Here is a 19463-nt window from a genome sequence, read left to right as displayed (position 1 = left end):
CTGGCAGATGCAGCAGACCTTCAGTGATTTGAACTACATTATGTCAGATTTTGATAATCCTCATATTGGCCCCTTATATAATTCATAATCTTTTCACTCTTTAAAATGAATTATCAAGCAGATGAATATAATATATATAATACTTGAAAAAAAACTAATGTTTAGCTAGTGGGGTTGATGTAGTAGTGTGTTGGATCCTAGGAAAATGGCCATTAATATTGGCTTGATATGTTTCCTTCCCAAATCCACGTCGAAAGCATGCGATCACATGATTGCTTTCTCCACAGAAGGTCTTTTCTCGTGGTTGTCAACGTTACATTTTTTAGTTGTCTTTTATCTGGGTGTGATCTTCACATAGCTCATCAAGGAGGGATTAGTCTTCAGTCTCTAAGGATTGAGCCTGGCATACGCTGGCGTACGCTACACAGGTCTCTCCTCATTCCTGACTTTCTTGGCAGGTGTCAGAGTGATATCGACGAGTGCTCTGGAAACCCCTGCCTGCACGGGGCCCTTTGTGAGAACACACATGGCTCCTATCACTGCAACTGCAGCCACGAGTACAGGGGACGTCACTGCGAGGATGCTGCGCCCAACCAATACGTGTCCACGCCGTGGAACATTGGGTTGGCAGAAGGAATCGGAATCGTTGTGTTTATTGCAGGGATATTTTTACTTGTGGTGGTGTTTGTTCTCTGCCGTAAGATGATTAGTCGGAAAAAGAAGCATCAGGCTGAACCTGAAGACAAGCACCTGGGACCCGCTACGGCTTTCTTGCAAAGACCGTATTTTGATTCCAAGCTAAATAAGAACATTTACTCAGACATACCACCCCAGGTGCCTGTCCGGCCTATTTCCTACACTCCGAGTATTCCAAGTGACTCGAGAAACAATCTTGACCGAAATTCCTTCGAAGGATCTGCTATCCCAGAGCATCCCGAATTCAGCACTTTTAACCCCGAGTCTGTGCACGGGCACCGAAAAGCAGTGGCGGTCTGCAGCGTGGCGCCAAACCTGCCTCCCCCACCCCCTTCAAACTCCCCTTCTGACAGCGACTCCATCCAGAAGCCTAGCTGGGACTTTGACTATGACAGTAAGAGCCATTTTTTCATCTCAGTAAAATGTCACTTGAGATAAACAGTGAGGTTGCAAGTTCTGTCCAGTCAAAATGTGTGTACTCTTCATTAGAGACAAGTATGCGCAGACTGAAATCCGTATGATGATTTGAAACTCTTTTGGATGTCCTGATTGCTGGCTTAGCATTGTGGCTTTGATGTTATTTTAATTAAGAAATTGAATCTAGTCAGGTATAGTTAATATTCTGGAGAGATCATTTCATTTTATAATTGATAAAGGTTCTCATCTATAATTTTTTTGAGTTTATTAATATGTCAGAAAAATAATCGGGAGCATTTTCATGCTAGGTTTTTTAAAAATATGACCTGGAGAAGTGGAAATATTTATATTAGTGACCTAACCTATATTTGATGCTTTTTTTTTTAAAGCTGCACATATTATTTTAAAACAAAATTTTAGCAGCCTTTACTGTCTGATGATACCCATAGGCATGCTTATGGGCGATTTCTACTCTATGAATAATCTCTAAGATGATGTGGAGGTCTTTCTGTGCAAGGTGTTTTTTATTTCTTCGTTTGAGTTTGTAAGGTGTTTCTGTTTTTCCTTCAGTCATTCATTTATTCAGTAAATCTCAGGCCATCGTTGGGTAATGCATGGTGTGTCTCAGGAGTCAGCCATGAACAAAACCGTCTTGGCCCATATACTTACTGTTTGTCATCCTTCCTTTTAGCAAAAGTGGTGGATCTCGATCCCTGTCTTTCCAAGAAGCCTCTAGAGGAAAAACCTTCCCAGCCGTACAGTGCCCGGGAAAGCCTGTCTGAAGTGCAGTCCCTGAGCTCCTTCCAGTCTGAATCGTGCGATGACAATGGTGAGGCAGCAGTGTGCTGCAACACTGCGCTTTGCTTGCTTGTTGTGTTACTGTGTTATCTCACAATGTAGACGCACTAGCTACCCTTAAAAGCCTCACCATATTTTCATTTTTCTTGGACCACTTTTAAACAATACCATACATACTTGCATAAAGGTCTGCTGGGAAAAATAGCTAAACTGTTCGTAATGAATAGATGTTTGAACTTGTCAGTAACAGAGAACAACATATTCGTTGAAGGATCTGATTGACTAATCTTATATTGGCTTTTTTTACACAAAGTAAATATCACCCCAGTTTTGTGGGTTTTTCAGAAATCCTCCTCACAACTTTCTTAACCACGCAGCACACACACAAACACACACTCTCTCTCTCTCTCTCACACACACACACCCCCTCTTAGAAGAGATGTGATAGTCTGAAATGTTCGATTTCAGTAGCACCTTTGGTATTACAAGGTTTTATTTGTCTCCTCCCCCAACCCCACTGCGGCCCCAGCTCCCATTTGGATCAGAACGTACTGCCAGAGCACAGTTTAAGAGATTGCTAGTAAGTTTGATTATATTTCTAATGAAGAAATTTGACAGTGGGATCTTTGCCACCAGTTATGTTGATCTGGTTTCCCTATAGGGTAAATTGCATTGATAACTAGCTTTGCCATATTAACACATACCAGTAGAGAAAATTGTCAATATTCAGTAATACAATGTAGTTTTTAGTGGAAATTTTTGAATCTCAGAATTAGTAAGTTTAATGATAATTTTTTTATTGTATAAACATGTAATATGTTTATTATTAAACATGTATTAATATGTTATACATTATTAATATGTTAACATATTAATATGTTATATATTTCAAATATTTTATTGGTGGAAAAAGGTAACCCCACTAATAATTATTCAATCCAGAGTAATATAGTCCATAATGTATCATATAGTCCATAATCCATATAGTCATTATCTATTGCAGAGTCGTTTTTCAAACTAAAGATAGCTATAACTATGTGCTATCATTTCTGATTTCAAGTACGTATATATATTACTAATCAACCATATATGATATCAAAATATACCTGTGTTGATTAGGAATAGAGTGTATGGACATAGCTTTGCTTGTTAAACCAACAGGATAGAATTATGCCTTTTATCAATTTTAATTCTAAGAAGTTCCTGTTTCCAGTTTATGTAACAATTTATATCTTGGCCCCTAAATGCTCTTTATAAATACATTTCAGAATTTTATCAGCATTTTCTTTCTAGTTCTTGTTGTTGAAACATCAGTCTTCTTAATAATAGTCCCAATTGGCCGGGCGCGGTGGCTCACTCCTGTAATCCCAGCACTTTGGGAGGCCGAGGTGGGCGGATCACGAGGCCAGGAGATCGAGACCGTCCTGGCAGTGAAACTCCATCACTACTAAAAATATAAAAAAAATTAGCCGGGCGTGGTGGTGGGCGCCTGTACTCCCAGCTACTGGGGAGGCTGAGGCAGGAGAATGCCGTGAGCCTGGGAGTCGCAGCTTGCAGTGAGCTGAGATCACACCACTGCACTCCAGCCTGGGTGACAGAGCGAGATTCTGTCTTAAAAAAAAAAAAAAAAAAAAAAAAAAAAAAAATCCCAAGTGCTTTTAATAAGTTATGGTCAAATTAGTTATGAAAACTAGCTTCCAGATAATACAATGCAGAGAAAAAACATATATACAGGAGTGTTTTTATTTTACTCATTACCATAATGTAATTATCAGTTGTAAACTGAAAGTCTGCTGGGAGTCTGTTCCTGCGTCGTATTCCCAGTTTTCCAGGGCCATTGTTCCAGATTACCACAAACTTTGTGGCCTAAAACAATGTAGACTTGCGTGGTTGTCATTCTGTAGCTTAGAAGCCCAACCCCTGCGTCTCACAGGGCTAAAATCATGCGATCAGTAGGGCTGCATTCCCTTCTGCTGCTCGAGGGAAGGACCTGTTTTCCTTCCTTTCCTGGTTTTTAGAGGCTGCCCACATTCTTTGGTTCTTGGTTTCTTCCATCTCTCAGAGACAGCAACACAGTGTTTACTGACTACCGTTCTGTCAGCAGAGCTCCCCCCAGCCGTAACTGGGAAAGCCTCTGTTCGGAAAAATTACCCTTATGATTACATTGGGCCCACCCAGATAATCCAGGGAAATCCCTCATCTCAATTTCCTTACCTGAACTGTGTCAACAAAGTCCCTTTTGCCATGTGTAGTGACATATTCACAGGCTCCTGGGATTAGGACGTGGACTATTTGAGGGCCAGCCTTCTGCCTACCACATGCGTACATATTTACCTTGGCATAGTTATTTTAAAACAATCTGATACACAAATGAAAAGGGAATTTACACAGGAAACAGACGGGCAGAGTGTCCTCCTCTGCTGGTACATTAGCTCACCAGCGATTAGTCCATCTGCAAACAGACGAGGAGAAATTTGCAGGGAAAACAATCAGAACAGGGACAAAAACATTCTTGTTTTAGATTGCATATGTTTCTCCTCAGTTTCTTTTTTTTTGAGGACAATATGTGAGTGATTAAGCAGCCAGAAGAGTGCGAACCACAGATTGTAGTCTTGGAATGTCGAGTCTTGCCTGTAAGATGTTAAAATGAGAATCGTTTTGGCCTGGCATGATCCATAATTGTAATTGTGAAAAAATTTAAAGCTAAAATTTTTTTTGTCTAAATTCCAATAAAATATGTTTACATTATTCCTTTGATTAATAATAACAAATATATAGCTCGATTAGAAAAGTCTCTGAGACACACAACTAACAGTGAGGAGGCCACGCCTCATTATGTAGTTGTGTTAAAGCGCTCATCGGTTTGAATCTGAGGTAGAAATGGTATAATACAAAACTTTATTTCATGCACTGTTTTCTAACTAACTGAAGATGTTCCTAATTGACTGCTTTTGTACCTTTTTGCAAGCTTCCATAGTGACCGTAATGCACCTTGTCAACGCTGTGGTTGACACGGTGAGCACAGAAGGTACAGTTGTAAGTGCTCGTGCTTGTGTCTGTGTCTTGCAGCAGCTGTGTCGTAGAGCACGGCCGTATTGCCTATTGCAATGGTAGGAAAAAACAGTTTGTGGTTTTGAGTTTGTGAGTTTGAGGTTTTGAGGTTGAGTCCTTTTATTTTATGCAGGTATGTATATATGTAATATGAGTGCTTTGCAAAAAATATTTCGATGTATGTTACGTCTTTGTTCCTTTTTACCATTCATAGTGATTTACAGACATCAGAAGTAACCGTGAGATCTTGAGAGCTTATCTATAGGTGGTGCAATATAAAAAAAGTTCAGAAGTAATTTTACCTAAAATTTTTTTGAAACAAAAATTCTTTTTCATATGTACAGGAATAAGACTTGAATAATGTAAAGCTTTCATAATTAACCTGTAACAGACTCTTCACTTTTGGTTTTTCCCTGAGTATGATCAAAGAAAAGGGTGTAAAGCATGGTAAAAGCATGTTTTCCTATTTTTAGTGAAAATTATTTAATGTGAAGCTTTATCTGCTCAGAGTTGTAAGAAGGACATTGAGCACCTTCCCCAAATTATTTTAAATTAAAATAGCCCCTCATTAGTGCACTGAAATTCATCACATGGGGAAGGCACAGGCTAGCACTTTTCAAACTGTAATGTGAATCAGATCATCTGGAGGGCTGTTAAAAGCCCAATTGCTGGCTCTCAGCACCAGCATTTCTGATCCAATAGGTCTGGGTTGGGACTTGAGAATTTGCATTTTTCACCAGTTCCCAGGTAGCTCTGATGGTACCGGTCTAGAGATCCCACTTGAGAGCTGCTTACAGAGGCCATGGAGTACACAGACGTCATCATAGAGCTCGGGGGGATCCTTCATGCTAGGACATGACGCTGTCAAAGTTGAGGAGGAGGGAGGATAGCTCTGGGCCCCATTTGCTATCAGGCAGAAGAGGCTTAGATGCTCCAGTGTTCATCGTTACAGTTACTGATGACGCCTACATTTCTTTTCCTAAGAAGTACCATGTTTTTACTTGGCGAATCAGAAACGTATCTGTATTTTGTCTAGTGAAGTTTTATTGTTAAACTGATGACCTTCAGCGTTTTAAATATTATTGAAGTTTATAGAAGCAGAATTTCAACAGTTCCTTCATTGCAATCTCCTTCATTGAAAAATATTTTTTGGCATATCCAAGAAGTACACATTGAATTTAAAGTTGAAAGCTATTACTAGTGCCTAAGTAACAAAAGTTGTTGATCTTTTTTTGTTTAAAGGAATTGCTGCTTTTGTTACTAGACTTAAAAATGATTCTGTAGATACATGTTACCTAAATGCTGGCATATTCATTTTTTAGAGACACCACAGTCTTTTAAAATTATTGAAATTTCTAGAAGTGAACTATCAATCAAATATTTGTCCCAAATTATAACACTGTTGAATGCATAGAAAGCCTTGTTTAAAAAATCACAGATGTGACCGTTTTTCTACTGTGATGTCTACTTTCACAGTTATTGATAGTTTCTAACAGTGCTTAACCTGCATTATCCTGTTTAATCCTCCTAACAACTCTAAGGGATTTTCACCCCATTTCAAAGAGAGAACCTGAAGGTTAGCCAGGGCCAGGGCCGGCGTCTCATGGCCCTAACTGATAGTGGGATTTACGTGCATTTGGTTACACTTCCTGCTGGGCTTCTGTGTATAGATGCGGGGCCCTGGCAGGGCAAGTGTAATTACAGACATGGGGGTAAGTGTGGCTGTGGTCTCTTTAGGGAATGGCTCACAGTGTAAATATTAAACCATATTCAGAATACATACAGTTTGGAGAGATCTTCAGCTTGTACATCTGTCTTTAAGTATCTAAGTTTGCCTATGAATTCCTCTGAATTTAATGTCCTTTGAAGTTGCAATGTGCTATAAAGTGTGTGCATTATGTAGCTGTAGATGTATTTGGAGTATCACCTATGTAATCTGATCAATTTATATTTTATTAGAGCCTGTTTGTTTTATTTTAATTATTCCTAAGGAAATTCTGTGTTTTCAGGCTGTGATTGTCAGAAACAAGGAAAAGAAAGTAATATTTGAGTTTTCTGGCCAAATCTCTGGTTCATCATTCGTTGGTCTTTTCCCTCCACTTCCATATTCCATTTTATTTGTGGTACATACATTTCTCAGCCACTTGGAATTGTCATAGATACGGGCGTAAGGACATGCTGTATGGCTGATTGGGCCTTTGTAAGCAATTTTCATTGTTCTGTGTACTTACCTTTATTGCCTTTTCAGCCGTCTGTTTTAATTACAAATGTTTTCTTTTTTTTCTACTCTGCCACCAAAAGAATCTTTGGCTGCTCCTGACCTCAACAAACCAAGAGGTGACTTATGCATGCCAGTTATTCATTGATATTCACTAAAAACAATGGGTCAAGCCTTGCCCCAGTGCCGACTGACTACGCTGGGTCGCCTAGTGTTTGCAGCAGTAACTAAGTACACGGCTGCATGTGTGTGTGCATTGCATTCGAAGCACGGATTGCCTAACCTCCCGCCTCTCCAAGGATTTTTTAAATCCTAAGGAGGAAAAAAAAAAACTATTCCAAAATTGGAAGGTTTTTTTTTTTTAAATAGTGATGCTTTATATAGTCTAAAAGGATCACAGCCCTTTTGGAAGTAACACAGATTGATTGTTACAGTGTATCAGAGACTGTTACAATCTTGCAACGCTTGTTCAATTGTATTTTGCTTGAATTGGCATGCTTTGATACATACCTATATTAATTTGTTGCCTGAGGGTTAATGAAAAATAGTAATTTTAATATTAAACTTGCTACATTATTATGAAGGAAGCTTATTTTCTAAACTTTAGCATGTTAAAGGTTACTTTTATTACTTTAAAAAGTTGCAGTGGCTGGGCCTGATGGCTCACACCTGTAATCCCAGCACTTTGGGAAGCTGAGTTGGCAAGATTGTTTGTGGCCAGGAGTTTAAGACCAGCCTGGGCAACATAGTGAGACCCTGTCTCTACAAAAAATAGAAATGAAAATTTTTTTAAGTTGCAGTATTTTTTTAATGAGAAGTAGTACAGATGAAGTGACACTGGATATTTCACTAATGTCTTAAGCCTGGATCAATACTTTTCTTCCTGTAGAGCAATGGGTTCTACATTACAGAAGAAAAGTCAAAAGGATGGTTAGAATCATTTGTAGAAAAATGTATATAATTTAGATGCTAGCATCCCATTTCTCATAGGACTCCTTTTGTTTCCTTGAATGTTAGTTGCATACATAAAACTGTAAGTCCACATTTTAGAAATAGAGCCTAGTTCCTAGGGGTCTTTAAACTGGAGTGGGTTGGGGGATGTCTTCAAAGCAAAGACAAGGAATTTCCAGTGGTGAACTTTGAATGAAGGCATAAATGCAGTTGCATCTTTGTGTCTTTGATACACTGAGCTCTCTTTCCATGGCACAAAAGCTTAGGAGAAAACACACTGACATCTCTTTTCTTTTCTACCAAGGGTATCACTGGGATACATCAGATTGGATGCCAAGCGTTCCTCTGCCGGACATACAAGAGTTCCCCAACTATGAGGTGATTGATGAGCAGACACCCCTGTACTCAGCAGATCCAAACGCCATCGATACAGACTATTACCCTGGAGGCTACGACATCGAAAGTGATTTTCCTCCACCCCCAGAAGACTTCCCCGCAGCTGATGAGCTACCACCGTTACCGCCCGAATTCAGCGATCAGTTTGAATCCATCCACCCTCCTAGAGACATGCCTGCCGCAGGTAGCTTGGGTTCTTCATCAAGAAACCGGCAGAGGTTCAACTTGAATAAGTATTTGCCCAATTTTTATCCCCTCGATATGTCTGAACCTCAAACAAAAGGCACTGGTGAGAATAGTACTTGTAGAGAATCCCATGTCCCTTACCCGCCAGGGTATCAAAGACACTTCGAGGCGCCCGCTGTCGAGAGCATGCCCATGTCTGTGTACGCTTCCACGGCCTCCTGCTCCGACGTGTCGGCCTGCTGCGAAGTGGAGTCCGAGGTCATGATGAGTGACTATGAGAGCGGGGACGACGGCCACTTGGAAGAGCTGACGATCCCGCCCCTGGATTCCCAGCAGCACACGGAAGTCTGACTGTCAACTCCCCCCAAAGTGCCTGACTTTAGTGAACCTAGAGATGATACGAGTAATCAGCGCTGTTCTTTGCAGCAGTGCTTCCAAGCTTTTTTTGGTGAGCCGAATGGGCATGGCTGCGCTGGATCCTGCGCCTCTGGACGTGCTAGCCATTTCCAGTGTCCCAACTACTGTCATCGTGAGGTTTTCATCGGCTGTGCCATTTTCCAACGTCTTTTGGGATTTACATCTGTCTGTGTTAAAATAATCAAACGAAAAATCAGTCCTGTGTTGTCAGCATGATTCATGTATTTATATAGATTTGATTATTTTAATTTTCCTCTTTTTTTGTAAATTTTATGTACAGATTTGATTTTTCATAGTTTTAACTAGATTTCCAAGATATTTTGTGCATTTCTTTCAACTGAATTTTGGTGGTGTTAGTGCCATTATCTAGCACCCTGATTTTTTTTTTACTGTAACCAGGGCTTCACTCTGTCTTTTTCCACTGAAGTATGACATTTTGTTAGTACATTTCAGTGTAGTCATTCATTTCTAGCTATACATAGGGTGAAGGAGAGATCAGATACATGAACGTGTCTTACATGGGTTGCTGTATTTAGAATTACAAACATTTTTCATTATTGGAAAGTGTAACGGGGACCTTCTGCATACCTGTTTAGAACCAAAACCACCATGACACAGTTTTTATAGTGTCTGTATATTTGTGATGCAATGGTCTTGTAAAGGTTTTTAATGAAAACTACCATTAGCCAGTCTTTCTTACTGACAATAAATTATTAATAAAATACTTGAGCTTTATGCCTCTTTTTTCCTTCCCATTGATACTCCTGTTCAGGATTCAATGGCTGAGATAGAAGAATGGATGAATGGAAGGGTGGATATTGATGTATTTGCTTTTAGTGGACAAGGCGTAAATGTGAAAATCCTCTCTACCCTGACCAAAAGCCGGGCTGTCCATGCGGAGCTAGCCACCAGGTGGCAATATACAGCTACTTGATACGGCTCAAAACTATAGCCACAAAAGTAAAAAGCATAACTTTTTAATATTTTTAAACAAAACCAAGAAAATTTTATACATTTTTAATTAGTATGAATTTATCGGTTGTAATTTTAATGCTTACCTGTTTTTCACCTTTGTCAATGTTTTGTATCAAAAATGCTTCTCTATGAAGCATTATACCTTTCTGTTGTCAACTTACACAGTATTGTATGATTTAATGTGAGATCCAGAAGCTATTTTTTATATATTTTTATACAGTCAAAATCCATCCCTACTTCCAACACATTTATTGAGTACTTACTATGTACCACTATGATATGAATGACAAACAATTAAGCTTTCTTAGAACTTTGGAGAAACATGTTTTCCCTTTAAGTAAATGCCTTTTTGTCAAATAATATAAATACATAGTTTAAAAACATCAAAGAGAGCTAAAATATATATAATAAAACAGCAGTCCCATGCAACCTGCTGCACCCAGTTACAACTCCTTAAGCTGTTTTTCTCATTCTTCGTTTCATATTTTCAAATGTATATATTATTCTTTCTTGAGTCACTAAATTTAGAAATTGCCTGTTGGCTCCCTATGATGTTGGAGGAAGACCGTGTAACCTAATAGACCTCCACTGATCTTGTTTTTCTACCATCAGTTAGAATTTTTGGATTAATCCATATACAGTGTTTCCATTATTTTGATTATGTAAGTATTCACTGCTCTGCCAAGCAGTATATGATGTTTATTTTCATTTACTTAGCAACTTTCTTTTCTTTAACAATTGTCTTTTTATTTTACTCATTTTTTAAACTTGTGACTATTCGTGTATTCAGAAAACATTTTCCCTCAATAATACTATATTATTTTGCCTGAACAGACAGACAAAAATCCTCTGTCATCTTGGAATTTACATTTGGTGGACAGGTGGTGGGAGGAGATGATCGGGAAATACGTGGTAGTGTTTAGAGTAGTGAGTTCTGAGGAGAGAGACTGTGATTGAGGAAGGAATGTGTGAGATTGTGATGGGAAGGGACATTCTGAGAAGACAGGAGGCCTCAGTGGCAAGCGGCACTTGAGTCCAACCCTGAAGTTGATGAGGAAGAATACCACGTGGTTTCTCTGGGTACCGTTCCAGGCAGACAGATGAGCTGCTACTGTAAAGGGAGGAGTGTGAGAACGCCCAAGAAAAACACAAGTGCAGCCTGTCATGTACATGGTCACAGCAGGAAGTCTGTCTGCTCCTTTTTTTGCCTCGGTCATTCTCCTCAGGGAACCCCTCAGCTTGGTGGCCCAGACTCCATTTTTTGTTCTCTTCGGCATCTATAGTTGTTGTTCCGGAATATTCTCCTTACCATGGACTCTATAATTTTCTCTTGGCCTAACTCTTGTTTTGATAGAGCATATCCTGTTATTATCTGAGAAAGAGTTGCATGGGAAGTAATTTTTTGTGACTGTGTTTCTGAAAGTGTCTTTATTCTACTCTTGATAGATTGGGTGTAGATTTCTGGTTTGGAGGTAAATTACATTCAGAATCTTGAAGTCATGGAACCCACTGTCTTCCAGCTTCAAATGTTAACATTGAAAAGTCCAGTGTCATTCCTAGTCCCAGTTCATTATTCGTGGCCTAATATTACTCTCACAAATCTTTGGGGTTATTCTTCTGGGGACATGCTACTTTTCTACAACATTGTGAGATTTCCTGCTGATGTGTCTCGGCATGGGCCTTTTCCAGGGATTGCTACTCAGTTTTTAATGAAAACCCACGTTGTGGGGACTGTTCTTGTGTTATTTCTTTGATCATTTCTTCCCTTCTGCTTTCTCAGTTCTTCTAATTCTCAAAGGAGGTGATCTCAGTTCTCTTGTCAAGACTCATAACTATAGGTTGCTTGACTTGCTAAATTCTCTCATTTTTTGATTGAACTCCTATTGTCCATCTTTGTTTTATTCCCCTTCTGGGATTCATTCCACTTTTATTTTCTGTTCCTTCTGTTACCAGTTTTATTTCTGCTGTCATTTTTAATGTTTAAGAGACTGGTCTGGTCCTGACTGTCCCTTTTCTATATTACACAGGCATTTGTTCCTGTTTTGAAGCTCCCTAGTATCTCATTTTTGCTAAATGTATTTTAGAATAAATCCTTCCATTTTGCCTGGTTTTCCCCTGGGCGGCTTTTAAATACTGCTTTCAGGAGGGCTTGCTCCCCTTTCACCTTGCAGGCTTTCCTCTGGCTTATTTTGAGCCTAATGAGGCACCCAAGCTGACCGAAAGCCGTGGCTTGCTCCTTAGCTCCTGGACTTCTCTGTGACATTGTGGGCCAGCTTGCTTTGTCAGTTTCTTTGTCTTGTCTTTGAAGAGTTTCAGTTTCTTCCGAGGAAGGACCTTCTGTTTCCAGCCTGGGAAATATCATTGCTCTTATTTTGAAATTGGCCACATAAGGGGACTGGAGATTTGTCATTCCCTTAGTCCTCTAGTTCTGGGTTATGAGAACATTCCTGCTTCTTTCTCTTTGTCTATTTCATCATCGAGGCAGCTCAGGATAGAGCTGAGAATCTGCATTCTAACAGCTTGAACGCAGTTCAGACAGCGTCCCTGCCACTCACCCCATTCTTCACTGCCTTCCGTGTGTGACAAAGGGGCCTGTTCCCGTGGCCTCCAGGCTCTGCTGCCCAATCCTTGCGTCTGCTGGAGCGTGGTTTACAGTTAACAACGCCTCTTAAAAGCATTGACAATGGAGTTGCTTTTTAACTTTTTCCCCCATTTCCTGTTTCAGATTCATTTTCCTTTTTTAAAATAATGTTTTATTTACTTAAACATTTATTGTTTGATTGATTTTCAGAAGAAAGGGGCTAGAATGTAGCCCTCCGCCATCTGAACCTGGAAGCCTGGAATGTGCTCGCACCACCGGTTTCCAGTGTTTGGAAGAACATTGGGGTATCAGTGTTCTATTGCTCCACAGCACATGCCCATACATTTAGCGGCTTCAAATTACCCCCATTTATTACTTCTCATTGCAGAGATGAAAACCCCCGGGCATGGCATGGCCAGGTTTTCTGCTCAGCTTCTCACAGGCTGGAATCAAGCTGTCAGCTAGGCTGTGGTTTCATCTGAGTCTGGGGAGCTCACGAGGCTCTTGGCAGAATTCAGTCCCTTGCAGTTGTAGAACTGGTCTCATTTTCTTGCTAACTGTGGGACAGAGGTTCCCTGTTTCTTGTTGGCCCCAATTTTTTTTTTTTTTTTTGAGATGGAGTCTGGCTCTGTCACCCAGGCTGGAGTGCAATAGCGCAATCTTGGCTCACTGCAACCTCCACCTCCCGGGTTCAAGCAATTCTCCTGCCTCAGCCTCCCAAGTACCTGGGATTACAGGCATGCGACACCATGCCCAGCTAATTTTTGTATTTTTAGTAGAGATGAGGTTTCACCATGTTGCTCAGGCTGGTATTGAACTCCTGACCTCAGATAATCCACCTGCCTCAGCCTCCCAAAGTGCTGGGATTACAGGCGTGAGCCACCACGCCCGGCCCATCCCCACTTTCTTGACAGCTTCTCTTGAGTCAGCTCCTAGCTCCTCAGCCCTCTCACATCTTCATCTGCTTCCTGATCTCAGGAAGGGCCTGATCCCTTTTTAAAGGCTCACGTGATTTGGTCAGGTGCTCACCCAGGACATAAAGTCTCGCTTTGAGTAACTAAGTCAGCTGGTTAGTAACCTAGCCATGGGAATTCCCATCACATTCACAAGTCCCATTCACTTTCGCGGGGGGAATTACACCATGTACCCCAGGACAGGGATGGGTTCTTTGAGGCCATCTTAAATTTCTACCTACCAAAACTGGCACTATTCATTGGTTCTTGGTTTTATTTTATTTTATTTTTATTTATTTATTTATTTATTTTTTTGAGACGGAGTTTTGCTCTTATTGCCCAGGCTGGAGTGCAATGGCAACCTTGGCTCCCCACAACCTCCACCTCCCGGATTCAAGCGATTCTCCTGCCTCAGCCTCCCGAGTAGCTGGGATTACAGGCATGCACTGCCACGCCTGGCTAATTTTGTATTTTTAGTAGAGACAGGGTTTCTCCATATTGGTCAGGCTGATCTTGAACTCCTGACCTCAGGTGATCCGCCTGCTTCGGCCTCCCAAAGTGCTGGGATTACAGGCATGAGCCACCACGCCTGGCCAGTCCTTGTTCTTTTTCTAAGGGATAATTCCCTTATTTAGCAGAATCATTTTTAAGAAGTTTAAGGTTTTAAAATGCCTAAACATAAATATTATAAAAGATTTAAATATCTTTAATCCCTTGGGGGAAATGGGGAAATGTTGGTTAAAGGTTACAAACTTTCAATTACAAGAGGAACGAGTTCTGATGTCCCTGTGTTTCACCTGGATTCTATGAGACACGCACACACTAGATTTCAAAACCACTTAACTATTTGTCACAATCTTTATTTGGTACCCTTGGAAATTATGGTTCAGCTTAAAGGAAGAGATATACAGAAAAAAGGCTAGTAAATATTTAAACTTTTAAATTTCTATTTTTCTTAATTCTACCTCTAAAATTTAGGGGGTTTTTTTGTTTTTGTTTTTGTTTTTGTCTGTCTGATGGGAAGAATAAATTGAAGTGATTGTGCTTGTCATGTTCATTTTTATTCTAGAGTGTGTGGAGCCATCCTACTCAACCTGCTGAAAAGTGAGGTAGACTTTCCCAGTGCCCAGAAACAGCAAATGTTTTTCCATAAGCTGCATTAGCCTCTGGGGGCCACTTTTTATTGGGGGAGCCCACCCCCAATATTTCAACATAGGTTCTTTCTATTTTCGATAAGTGTCAGCTGGCTGAGAAATAAAGGAGACAGTACAAAGAGAGGAATTTTACAACTGGGCCACCGGGGGTGACATCACGTATCGGTAGGACTGTGATGCCCACCTGAGTCTCAGACCAGCAAGTTTTTATTAAGGGTTTCAAAAGGGGAGGGGGTGTAAAACAGGGAGTAGGTACAAAGATCACATGCTTCAAAGGGCAAAAAGCAGAACTACTAATAAGGGTCTAACAAAGATCACATGCTTCTGAGGGAACAGGACAAAGGGCAAAAGCAGAACCACTGATAAGGGTCTATGTTCAGCAGTGCACGTATTGTCTTGATAAACATCTTAAACAACAGAAAACAGGGTTTGAAAGCAGAGAACCAGTCTGACCACAAATTTACCAGGGCGGAGTTTTCCCAACACTAGTAAGCCTGAGGGTACGTCAGGAGACCGGGGCGCATCTCAGTCCTTATCTCAACCGCATAAGACAGACATTCCCAGAGCGGCTGTTTATAGACCTCCCCCCAGGAATGCTTTCCTTTCCCAGGGTATTAATATTAATATTCCTTGCTTGGAAAAGAATTTAGCGATATCTTCCCTACTTGCACATCCATTTATAGGCTCTCTGCAAGAAGAAAAATATGGCTCTTTTTGCCCAACCCCACAGGCAGTCAGACCTTATGGTTATCTTCCCTTGTTCCCTAAAAATCGCTGTTATTCTGTTCTTTTTTAAGGTGCACTGATTTCATATTGTTCAAACACACATGTTTTACAATCAATTCATACAGTTAACACAATTATCACAGTTGTCCTGAGGTGACATATGTCCTCAACTTACGAAGATAACAGGATTAAGAGATTAAAGGCAGGCATAAGAAATTATAAAATTAGTATTTGGAAACTGATAAATGTCCATGAAATCACAATTTATGCTCCTCTGCCGCGGTGCCAGCTGGTCCCTCTGTTCGGGGTCCCTGACTTCCTGCAACAACTTTTAATGCACAGAAGCATTAAAAGTGGATGCTACCTCAGTCTGAATGCACTTTCGCAAAGAAACTAAGCATTAGCCTAGGAAATAAGGGACTCATTCTAAAAAGGTAGCGATTGAAGAAGGCTGCGCCCACGCACACATTGCTAATGTGGGTGACATGAACTCAAAAGCTTCAGTTTACCCCTTTTAATGAAAGCGCTGGAATAAGCTCTTGGAAAGCAGGGCTTTGAGTTGCCAAATGAACTGTCATAGAATTTCACCTACTTTAATGCTGGTATTAATTGATAACTCAAAATCAGGGCTGGGCATGGTGGCTCATGCCTGTAATCCCAGCACTTTGGGAGGCCAAGGTGAGACAATCACTTGTGGCTGGGAGTTCAGGACAGCCTGGGCAATGTAGTGAGACCCCATCTCTAGTAGAACCTTAAAAATTAAATTTTAAAAAATAGCTGTAATCCTCAGACATATAGGAATCAGGGCTAGCTATTATTTAAAAAAAAAAAAAAAAAAAGTAGGCAGGGTATCAACAGGGATTAGGAGAAACTGAACATCTGGATTCTTTGATACCTAAGAGTGTAGGGAACTCGGCAAATAAACCGAGCTATGAAATGCCACCTCCCAGGAGCTGCCACAAGCTTACAGGTTAGCTTTAGGATGTTTCAACTGCAACGCCAAGATGCAATCTGAAGTCCTTAGTTTCGAGATGGGGTGGGGAAAAACTCTCACCATCCCCTGCTAAAAAGAGAAGGAAGGATATTGTGGGAACTGAGGTGACAGGAGTGGAGGAGGGTTGGGGGAGGACAGTTGGGGACATGATGGCAGGGCTGAAGGAAGGAGGTGGCATCCACTCTGCACAGAGCTCAGCCAATGTGAGCAAATGAAAGGCCATTAAAACTGCATCACTGGAATGCATGGCTGCTTGCTAAAGTCAGTGGCAAGTTAAGCCAAGAATGTTGCGGACAGAGAATGCATTCTCATGTCCTCTACTTGGGTGCATTCAGTGGGAAGCCTTGTTGGCATGTTCATTCCTGCATGCATCTAGCAGGTGTTCACTGAACCTTCACCCTGGGCCACACTCCCTTCCCTGACCTCTGTCTTCCTGGTGTCTTCAAATAATCCGGGGATAAATCTCTTATTAAGCAGAATTGTTTTTTTATTTAAGTTTAGAGTTCTAAAATGTCTAAATATAAGCATTATAAGAGATTTGAATCTCTAATCTGTTGTGCTAATGGGGCAATGTTGGTTAAAGGATAAGATGAGCAGGTTCTAATGTACAGCATAGCGATTATAGTTAGTAATAATGCATACTTGACATTTACCGAGAGAGTAGATCTAAGTGTGTTCCCCAAGGAAAAAAGGTAAATATGGGAGGGGATGGATATGCTAATTAGACAGATTATGTAATCGTTTCACAATGTATATGCATATCAAATCATCACATTGTACACCTTAAATACACACAATTTTTATTTATCCATCATACCTTAATAAAGTTGGGGAAAAATAAACTTTGGGGACAACGTTAAACTCCCCAACGAGGGGGAAAACCCCAGCTTCCTTCCACTGCTTTTTAGCATTTCTGCTTGCAGGAGATGATACGAAACTATCTCAAAAAGGCACATGGATTTCAGACAGTCCCCTTCATATCTCAGGATGACATTCCCGGTTCTTCACAGTTTCTTTCTGTTCAAATCACTAGACATCACTGGAACAGGTGCATCTTCTCTTCATTTTGTCAGTCATCTGCACTAGAAGGAAGTCCTTCATGGTGTTGTATATATTTTAATTTTTTAGAAAAGGACATCCATACTGTATTCCCAACCATGTAAGTTACAAGTATATAAAGTAGAAACAAAATGATTAGACACATTTTCTTAAGATTTCTGGGATACAAGCAATCCTACATTTTAAAACTGCCGTTGAATAAATTATCACGTTTTCATTTTTATATTTTATTTTATATTTAAGTTGAAAAAAGCAAACTATTTTGAAAAAATACAGGATTATAATCATATCACCCAGAAACACTATTTTGCATGCAGTAATCTGATTTTATTTTCTGAGTGTGGTTTACAAAATCTGTATCTTGTATCCAATTTTGTGCCCTGCTTTTCTCACCTTAAAGTACGTGTCCTTTTCAGAAAAATTCCATTTTAAAGACCTGTATGCTATTTCATAGCATGAATTTACTATAACTTATTTACCTATTTTATTTTGCTACTTTGAAGATTTTTTTAAATTTTTTCACAACAATGACATCTTTGTCTATTCATTTTTGTCCCTCTTCCGAAGAGATTTATAGATGTGTGGATTATTTGTTTTCAAAGTACTACCTATCACATAACAAAATTCTAGAACTGCAGCACTGGAACTCGGGATTGTGTTCAGATTTCCTTAACACTGATGTAGTCCTCTGCTGCTACTTCCATGCCGATGTTTTCTCCACCTTTTCCATGTCCTGGCATATGTAGAAAACTTTTTTATGGCATCGTGGATGACATAAAGGCCCTAGGCTGCTCTAAACCAGGGATTTCAGAGTAGTGTGGTTACAGTGGGCTCCTCCCAACCGCCCAGTCTGCTCCAGCGGCCCGGAGGGCTGGAGCACCAGGCTGTGTGCACAGAAGCTCTGCTATAGACAGCTCTGGATAATCCTGCCTCCCTGTCTCTTCCTGTGAATTTCTTTCTTTTTCTTTCTTTCTGAGACGGCGTCACACTCTGTCCCCCAGGCTGGAGTGCAATGGCACAATCTCAGCTCACTGCAACCTCCGCTTCCTGGGTTCAGGTGATTCTCCTGCCTCAGCCTCCCAAGTAGCTGGGATTACAGGCACCACCACGCCCAGCTAATTTTGTGTTTTTAGTAGAGACAGGGTTTCACCATGTTGGCCAGGCTGGTCTCGAACTCTTGACCTCGGGTGATCCACCCACCTCAGCCTCCCAAAGTGCTGCGATTACAGGCCTGAGCCACCGTGCCTGGTGTTTTTTTTTTTTTCTTTTGTTTTGAGGCAGAGTCTCGCTCTGTCACCCAGGCTGGAGTGCAGTGGCGCAATCTCAGCTCACAGCAACTTCCGCCTCCTGGGTTCAAGCGATTCTCATGCCTCAGTCTCCGAGTAGCTGGGATTACAGGCGCCCGCCACCACGCCTGGCTAATTTTTATATTTTTAGTAGAAATGGGGTTTCACTATGTTGACTAGGTCGGGTCTTGAACTCCTGACCTTGGGTGATTCACCCACCTCGGCCTCACAAAGTGTTGAGATTACAGGTGTGAGCCACTGCGCCCAGCCTGTGAATTTTTTCCATGAAAAACACAGTCTAGACCAGAATGGAATCATCTTTGTGAAATTTGCTTTAATTTGGATTCAATTCTCAGTGACTCGGGTAAATGTAAGGCGTAGGTTTGCTGTCCATCAGGCCCACTGGAAAACCCTCCCGCCCCCCCACGTGCCACCTCCCGTCCTCTTCTGGTTGATGGGCTCCCCTGTCACCACAATCCCCACTTTGACTCAAGTCTACTGCATTGGGTCAGTAGCTTTCTGAAGGTCAACGCGGGGGCTCTTTCTCTTTGGCCAGCTGGCATTCCCTATGTGTTCTGACGGCTCTTCATGAAAGGCATTAGGCT

The 19463-nt window shown here is 40.9% G+C and overlaps 1 protein-coding gene across 5 annotated transcripts in view; it reads left to right on the top strand.

Annotated features, from left to right (window-relative positions):
• The window catches only part of FAT1 (FAT atypical cadherin 1), a 140060-nt gene extending 130208 nt beyond the window's left edge, over positions 1 to 9852 (top strand). For 2 of the 5 annotated variants that reach the window (XM_054484241.2, XM_063664388.1), the window contains exons 25-28: positions 459 to 1090; positions 1805 to 1942; positions 7264 to 7299; positions 8436 to 9852. In XM_054484241.2, coding sequence (XP_054340216.1) covers positions 459 to 1090; positions 1805 to 1942; positions 7264 to 7299; positions 8436 to 9064 — 1435 coding nt within the window. In that variant the 3' untranslated portion in view covers positions 9065 to 9852. Of the gene's footprint in view, positions 1 to 458; positions 1091 to 1804; positions 1943 to 2440; positions 2492 to 7263; positions 7300 to 8435 lie in introns of all 5 variants that reach the window. The other 3 variants (XM_054484242.2, XM_054484243.2, XM_063664389.1) reach the window with 2 other exon arrangements.
• The last annotated feature ends 9611 nt before the right edge of the window (positions 9853 to 19463 follow it).

The sequence above is a fragment of the Pongo pygmaeus genome, chromosome 3 (genome assembly GCF_028885625.2).
Source record: "Pongo pygmaeus isolate AG05252 chromosome 3, NHGRI_mPonPyg2-v2.0_pri, whole genome shotgun sequence".
NCBI classification, from domain to species: domain Eukaryota; kingdom Metazoa; phylum Chordata; class Mammalia; order Primates; family Hominidae; genus Pongo; species Pongo pygmaeus.
The sequence above is the reverse complement of the archived record's forward strand: the minus strand, read 5'-3'. Positions and strand labels throughout refer to the sequence as shown.